This window comes from Agrilus planipennis, unplaced genomic scaffold (assembly GCF_000699045.2).
Source record: "Agrilus planipennis isolate EAB-ADULT unplaced genomic scaffold, Apla_2.0 scaffold228, whole genome shotgun sequence".
NCBI classification, from domain to species: Eukaryota; Metazoa; Arthropoda; class Insecta; order Coleoptera; family Buprestidae; genus Agrilus; species Agrilus planipennis.
In genome coordinates, this window is record NW_020439016.1 from 98,789 (window position 1) to 107,477 (window position 8,689).

At 34.6% G+C, this 8,689-nt stretch overlaps 1 protein-coding gene and 1 long non-coding RNA gene across 2 annotated transcripts in view; one reads left to right on the plus strand and one right to left on the minus strand.

Annotated features, from left to right (window-relative positions):
• LOC108740752 (JNK-interacting protein 1) overlaps window positions 1-8,652 on the plus strand; it is a 14,457-nt gene extending 5,805 nt beyond the window's left edge. The window contains exons 2-6 of the mRNA XM_018475201.2: window positions 4,185-4,402; window positions 4,520-4,945; window positions 5,722-5,999; window positions 6,052-6,227; window positions 7,141-8,652. Of these exons, the coding sequence (XP_018330703.1) occupies window positions 4,185-4,402; window positions 4,520-4,945; window positions 5,722-5,999; window positions 6,052-6,227; window positions 7,141-7,213 (1,171 nt within the window). The 3' untranslated portion in view covers window positions 7,214-8,652. The remainder of the gene's footprint in view (window positions 1-4,184; window positions 4,403-4,519; window positions 4,946-5,721; window positions 6,000-6,051; window positions 6,228-7,140) is intronic.
• LOC112904936 lies at window positions 2,761-4,046 on the minus strand. The gene is made up of 2 exons (XR_003231462.1): window positions 4,003-4,046; window positions 2,761-3,296 (listed from the first exon to the last, which is right to left on the minus strand). It is a non-coding gene; the product is annotated as an uncharacterized LOC112904936 (long non-coding RNA).
• Window positions 8,653-8,689: the final 37 nt, after the last annotated feature.

Genomic DNA, 8,689 nt, shown 5'->3' on the forward strand with positions numbered 1-8,689 from the left:
TTCTCCAGCCGTCCAGAGAAGTCTCGTTTTCTTTGAACGGTTTAATTGCTTTCCCGGAACGCAGGTACGACACACACGTTTACAGATACGGCGCACATGAAGAAAAGCGCCCGCGGCTAGTCGGCGAATCGATAAGCCGCTCATACACATGTATGCCCGATCGCACACAATCACGCTCGTGGTAGCTACAATACTATTCCAAATAATGTTATCAAGGATGAGAAAAGTAAGTAAAAGGATAACCATTGTGAATTGGCAATATACAAAGCTTAGCATGGCTCACTATGAATCTATGAATATGTATGTTCTTCCGTGTGTTGAGTTATTTTGTTACATCACATCAAGAAGGCAATTATGATAGTTATCATCGTTTGTCCACTGCGCAGTAAGGTAGTGCGCATACAATTTGACGCGTAGGTAAGATTTTGTTTACGTTTTGTGCATGACAACTAACAATACCGAAGTTTATGCGCAGTCGCTCATCGCGCAGCGAACGAACGCATTTTCTGTTCTTTATTAGTGATGATACCTTTCAGATTCATTCGCATCGGATTAAGTTATTGCTCTTATCTATAATTTTCCTGATGTAAATTATAAATATATAAATAAATAAATAAATAAATATAAGCATAGCCTCCTTCGTAAATAATGCGATACACAGTGAGCCAAAGTGAGCACTTTGAGCATTACTAATTTACCTTTTCATATGCCCCTATCTACTAATGTTGTGTACCTCAACCTAACAAGTTACTCTTCCCGTTTATAGTCTTTTTGCATAGGGACTAGCAATCCAGCTTTCTTAATGTAGTTATGCTTTACGCACCTATCCTCTGGTCACTGATGTGTAAAGCTAAAGGTGCCGGGTTCGATTCCCGGCGAGGGCGTGACAACAACAACAAATTTTCCCTCATTATCCTGAGGTAGTTTACAGTGGGTAAAAAATTAAAAATGAATTTTCACATTAATATTTGATATTATCCACCATTAAATGTCAATGTGTCTCAAATGAATATTAGTCTCCTGCAGATGACTGTAGGAATTAATTAAGGTTTATGTGAATGACATTTCTATCGGCAGACTTAATATTTGGACCGTGTTCAAAATGAACGATTAAGTCCATACGTTTCGTCGGACACTGCGGCTAGTATCTTCAGTGGATTTTTCTGAGACTGAATTCGGTCGCTAGTGAGACTTTGATATATAACAATTTCGCTCATATTATCAACGGTATTCACAATGAATTAACTTAATCGTTCATTTCAACAACGATCCGTCATCAATGGTACATTTTAAAGAGAGTTCGAGATTTAGATTTGATTGTCATAGTTTCGGATTGGTTCTGTTCCTGCGTTAAGTCGCTTATCCGACGTTTCGTCAGCTGCTACTGTTGCCATCCTCAGGGAACGTGTAGTGAAGACCTGAAATCCTTCGCTACGGTTGTCATATAAAAGAGCCTTAGGTTTCTTTCAATGAGTGAAGGGAAAGTGTATTTCACTATTTATTGGTTTGTATAACATTTATACTAATTTAAATTGCTTTTTCTGCAGTCTCCCGAAAATATTCAACAGGACAACGTTACCCGGCCCGTAATTGTTTACATCCATGCTGGAGGATTTTATAGCGTTACTGGCAGGAGCGATTGGGCAGGTCCTGAATATATGCTGGATCAGGATGTAGTGTTTGTGACATTAAACTACAGACTTGGAGCTCTAGGTAAACTAGAGTTAATTTAAAAATCGAGATTCTCAACGGGTTACTATACTAATATAGAATGAGAACTATTTATTTCATAGCTTTGTTTCATGCATCATGCAATATACTATGATCCTCCCAACATTTTATCAACGCTTCCTGCAGGAAGGATACTCGTTATCAATAGAAATGCAAAACAAGCTAGAATAGAGCCGACAGTTGAATGGACCGAGCAAATCACTTCATCCTTAGGTAAAAATGAAATTACATGCAGGGGCGGCCTTTGGGGGTGGCGAGCAGGGCAACCGCCCGGGGCCTCGCTCTTGCAGAGGCCTCGCGCCTTCTTGCAGCTATCTAACTTTATTACATAGTACTAATGCTTATTTGAATTTCTTAATAGTCTTAAAAAAGCTGCAAATTTGCTGTCTTTTATTAAAATTTTCCAATTATTTATGAATAACTTTATTTATTATTTATGAATAACTTTGAATTTGTCGTCAAGTATCATCATTAAAACTAATTCCACAAAGACGAGGGCCTCGCAAAAGTTTACCCGCCCGGAACTTCCCGATGGCTAAGGCCGCCCCTGTCCGTACGTCCGAATGGAAAACGAAGCCCTTACAGGACCACTTGTGTGTCTGTCTGTCCGTCTGTCACAGTCAATTTACTTCGAATCTACTGGACCGATTGAGTTGAAATTTAGTACACATATGAATTTGTGTAACCCTAACACGATCGCATAACGTAAATAAATAAATTTTGAACATGAGGGTCATTTTTGGGAGACCAATAGGAAATAAAAAAAAAAGTTTTGTAAACCGTACCGTGTGATATATCAAGTGAAAGGCCTTGTTGTAAGGGCCTCAAATATATAGATATTTTTTTAAATACTGAACCTAAAATTTTGAAAAAAATATATAAAACAGTTCTTTACTTATAGATTACAGGAAAATTAATAAAAAGTCCATGATCTGAATATAATATGCATTTGCAGTTTAGGAAATGATGTTAAGGGAAATAAATTCAAACCTTTATTAAAAATAAATATCTACTAAGTATTTTTAGCACTTCTATTACAAAAAAATATTTACTTATTTGTAGACATACGTACATACATATAGCTTAAAGCCTCTATTAGGAAAAGGTAAATGGGAACACGTAATCTGATGAACACAAAAACATTTAAAATCAAATTATTATTAACTGTATCTAGCGACCTTAAAGTCAACACAGAAGTGATACTAAATGACATTACACGTGATAAATATGGGACTTCATAGCCAATTAACAATAAATAGTTTCAACACTAATCTATAGCACCGTAATTTCCTTTTCATTCCTTGTTTTTCTATCATCTAATTATTTACTTATTAGTATAAAATTTTATGTAAGTACTTTGAAAACGGTAGTAGAATAAAATCTGTCTAAACAGTAATAAAACAAATGCACTTTTAAACTATTTCCGAAATACTTATGTACATATAGTTTCCAACATTGTACTATTTTATCTATTAATTCCATTTTGAACGTTATCACAAAATTGACTAGTTTAATCACAATTACGAGAATGATTCTCTTTGTAATTTGGTAAATGATAAAAATACCTGAAAGAAATATTAATCGTTAAAAGACATAAAAAAGAATCTTAAAAACGGTGAGTATTCTAATGAAAACATTCTATTCTTATCCCTGGGTAATTTTGAAAGAAAATTTCTTCGCATTTTCGAATCGATAAGTAATTATGGATTAACTAACAATTAAAGCTGAAAATTATTAAGCAATCAAAGTGTCACTTCTATATTGCTAGTGGCAATCAAGCACAGTGTTTTCTCTTTATTACTGGCTTTTGTTTTAAATGTCAGTAATAATCAATCGAAGTATTTTTTCGTTGTTGCTAGACTTTATTTCAATTGCTAGTGATAGCCAGTTCAGCTTTCTTTTTCAGTTGTAACTAGCAACTAGTCAAAGCTTTCTTTGGGCTTTAGTTTCAATTGCTTGTGACAGTCAAAGCACAGCCAACAAATCCTTTCCTATTTGTTGCAGGCTTTTGTTTTAATGGTTCGTGAAAATCGGTTTTCCTTTTTAACGGTTTTTCAATTTTGTCTTTTGTACTCATTGTTGTATTTTCAATTGTTTAACTGCCTTAATTGTTAATTACTCCATAATTATGCATTATATCGGAAAATTGTAATAAATTGGAAAAGGAAAACTTCTTTTACTATTCGGTAAAGAGTGTCGAACATCATCTTGAGAAACATTACCTGCTACATGTTTTTCAACAAAAAAGTGATTATATTTATTAAAACTTACTTGCTCCAAGTTCGACTGCCCTAATGAATAATCTTCTATATTCANGGATAAATTGTAAATATCGCTTTAATATTTAGGAAAATTTTCTTTTTCATTTTCTCCGTGCACATTTTACTTCTAGTTTGTTTGGTTGATTTTCTAACAACAATAATGTATGTAGTGGCTGAGCGCATATTTTTTAGGCTAGTTCACGACGTTACGGTGGATGAAGATTCTCCAACGTCTTCCAAAAGTGATGGCGAAACAGACTTTGATATACAACGGGAAACAGGCTCCCCGACGTTACTGTGCCCTCAGGAAGACATTTCCGGACAAACAACTAGAGGAAATTGTATAAGCATAGGAGGTGAACGAAGAAGACGGAAACTGCCAGAAATACCAAAAAATAAAAAATGTATAGGTATGCATATGGGATCCGTTTCAATGAACGAAGAAAAATATTTTTAATTTTTGAAAATATTTGCGTTTATTTATTTTGGTAAAAGTGGAGTCAGCATTATTTAATTATTTATTACAGCATCTGTTATGAGTGTTTACCACGCACAACAACAACAACAACAACCAACTCTATCAAGGGAACTTTCTCTAGCAGATGAATTAGGGGGTGGTGGTAGTAGCAGCAGCGGACCAAGTTCGTTAGTGTTCCTAAAATGTGGCTATTTACGGGATTCAGATTCTCCAGATTCAGACAGACTGCTGACAGATGTAGATAGTGGACATAGTACAGCTCATTCTCCAACTGACTGTCCCAAATCCTTATCTCCATTGTTGGGAATGTCCCCTGCCTCGTTAGGAGGCGGTTTGTTATATCCAGATGTAGACATGCTAGAAGCCACTCATCGAGGGTTACATAAATTCATACCCAGACATGAAGATGAAATTGAAGTCGAAATAGGCGATCCTATATACGTTCAAAAGGAGGCAGACGATCTTTGGAGTGAAGGTAATTGACTTTAACTAAAAGGGATCATCATTATAAGGTCGTCAGTCCTAAGACTGGTTGGACATGCACCTCTACTCTTTCCTATCTTGAGTTAATCTTCGTATTTCCTTAAAACTAGAACAACCATCATCTAGGTTTACCTCTACTACTAACTTCGTTTTCTGCTTCTAATATACCTCTGACTAGAACTTTATGCCTGAGAAGGTGTCCTACCAGCCTATCCCGCCTATTTCTTATTGACTTCCTTAGAGTCCTCTGTTCTCTTATTCATTCTAATACCTCTTCATTTCTAACCTTCTCTATCCACGGTATCCTCATCATTCGCCTATAACACCACATTTCGAATGCTTCTAACCCTTTCTTTTCCGCCGCGCCCACCGTCCATGTTTCGCACCCGTACAGCTCAGCGCTCCGAACATACACCTTAAAAAATCTTTTTCGATACGTCCTTGAGATATCCTCAGCTATCCCTGCTACTCCTTCCGTTCTGACTTAGCTGACTTCCTAGATAGCTAAAATCAGCTAATTCTTCTACTTTTTCGTCTCCTATCTTTATATTCGCTCTTTCCCTATTTTTTCTAAAAGGAAAGGGAACCATAAGAAAGGAACATCATCTATTACTAAAAGAACGATATATTATATACCGGCTGTCCAAACTACATGAAATATTTCGTAATGTCGGAAACTACCCGTTAACTAAAAAAATTACTAGCTTCCCTTTCATATTTTTCTTAATCTGAATGAACGAAAGGAATAATTGGACATTGATTTTGAAGGGGTGAATTTACGGACAGGAAGATTAGGAATATTTCCTTCTGCTTATGCAGTCGACAGTGATTACACAGACTGGGATTCGACCTGTGAACGTGGCAGACGAGAGAGATATTTATTAGGATATTTAGGATCAGTAGAAACATTATCTCATAAGGGTACATCGGTGGTGTGCCAGGCTGTACGAAGGGTACTCGGTTCTGGAAATGGGCCTTGTCCGCAATCCTGTATTTTAGAAGTGTCTGATCAAGGACTTCGAATGGTAGACAGAAGAAAAAAAGAAGTAAGTTATCTAAATGTTTAAAAAGAATGATATCAATCAATTTTTGTTTCAGCAAAGTGAACCTTGTATCGATTATTTTTATTCGCTCAAGAACGTTTCGTTTTGCGCTTTCCATCCTCGCGACCATAGGTATCTTGGATTTATAACAAAGCATCCGACATTACAAAGGTTTGCTTGTCACGTATTCCGTGGAAATGATTCTACCAGACCTGTAGCAGAGAGTGTGGGGTGAGTGAAAATTTTCATAGTTTACTAACAAGCACACTGTTAAAATACGAGGTAACGTATTTAACAAAAATTGTGCTAGGCTAGGCCACTGCTTGCTTGGGCTTATTCTTCCTTTATTAAACGTAATATGGAATATAGCCTGAGTTTTTTAGAAAAGGTTTTAAAAAATTTTTCGTGAAGAAAACATCACTGGCCCAAAATTGCCGCGGTCTCCAGCTTTGATATTTAAAGTGGATAGTTGTGGTATTTTGTCTACATTTGAATTTAGCTTATTTCTTGCTTATTTCCAAAAAAATATTTTCTTTTAATATTATACCACTGAAGCTAACAACTAGAGTATTTTCATCATCATCATAAAGTCGTCAGTCCTGAGACTGGTTGGACACGTATTTCCATTCTTTCTTAACATGAATTAATCTTCGCATTTTCCCAAAACTAGAACAACCCACATCCTAGGTCTACCCCTACTTCTGTTAATTTTTGTTTCTGCCTCTAATATGTCTCTGAATAAACCTTCATACCTGAGAAGGTGTCCTACCAACCTATCTCGCCTATGTCTTATTTACTTCCTTAGAGTCCTCCTTGCTCCTATTGTTTCTAGCGCCTCTAAGGCATGAAGGTCTAGTCAGAGACGTATTACAGGCAGAAACAGGAGGTAAGAGGAGTAGAGATAGACCTAGATTAGGTTACTGTTCGCAAATAGTCAAGGATGTGGGATTTTCTAGTTTTAGAGAAATGTGAAGATTAATTCAGGATAGGAACGCGTGGAGATGCGAGTCCAACCACTCTTAGGACTGACGACTTTATGATGTTGACCAGTGGTAAAAAGCATAAATCATTTTTAATGTCCTAAGTAGTCCAAACATGTTGCGTATTAATAGCAATAAACAATAGTGAATCATGTTGCTTGCAGGCGTGCCTTCCAAAGATTTTACCAGAAGTTTATTGAGACTGCTTACCCGATCGAAGACATTTATATAGAATAAAAGAAGCAATACACAAAACGTGTAAATACACAACAATACAAAATAATACAATAAGTAGTACCTTCATTACATGTATCTGAAAAGTATAAATTAATTAATTAAATATTAATTTAATCAGCTTTTCAAATTGATAAACGACTCAACGCTGATAAATCGTAACAATCATTAATTCTTCATCATCCCCGAAAAGAAAAGAAGACCATTGAGGTGCTGTATAAAAATTAATTGTATGAGAATCAGTATTAAATATAGCATCTGTAAAAAATTATCGTACTATATTATATATGACGATTTGTCTAAAAAGAATTTAGTATATAGATTTTAAATTTTCTATTTTCGATGTACGAATTATCTATTTGCTCTTGTAGAAAAATAACATCAGATATTAAGGAGCTGAAATAAACGAAACCAGAATTATTTACTGATTTATACTTTTTTTGACTGTATTTGTTCGCTTCTGTCAAATTCCTCTTATGAGAATATTCTAATGCAGTCAAATTGTTAACTCATGAACAAGATAATTAATGTTTGATTGTACGAGACGGTAAATTAATGAAAATAAAATGCCTGGAACAAGATTTCCTAAAATACTTTGTGTTCAAGATATTATTCTAAAATACATAAAAAAATACTATAATTATATATGTATGATTCACAATTAAAATTTGCTTTACCAGTCACATATCAATAAAAACGATGGTAAGTGGTCATTCATAAAGTACGTCACACCAATTTCATGATTTTTTGACCCTTTCCCTATCCTTGTCATAGTTAGTCACATTTAGAAATTATTAAACTAAAACAGCAACTCCAAAATTAGTTTTATTTCCATTTAAATTATTTTTTAATATAATCAACATCAAATCAAAGATTTGCAAAAATTAACAAAACAATAAGTTATTAATTATATTAATGAAAATTACGAACAATGGTCTTGAATGCATGAACTTTGAACTCACCCCTTCAAATTGTTAAAACAATTTAAATATTTGAACCCTATGCCCATACAGATAGAGTTGGAAATATTTTTAAATTTTCGTTAATAGTTCAAATTTGGCATTTTAATACTTTAGATTTTGAAATATGACGTCACGCAACGTCCTACCACTTCTTGTCACATAATATTTCGACCCCTTCCTTCCGTCTTAACGTGTGACGTATTTTAAAAATGACCCCTAATATATAATATTATTTTGCCTAAATACTGTTTTTCTCAGGGACGTTATTGTTATGTTAACTTTTAATGGATTCTGGTTGATCAATAATTTTGCAATAATATTCACCTTTGTTTTTTCATTAAACAGCAATTCATACTATAACTGATACATCTAGCAGCGTAAATAACGCTTTGCAAATATGTTATCACAACTAAGACAAAAGCTGTTTAATGTGAGGATATATTTATAACATTTAATAAAAAAAAAAAGAAAAAATAATCTGTTACGTCATTCCGGATGTGAGTAATAAAGACCAATT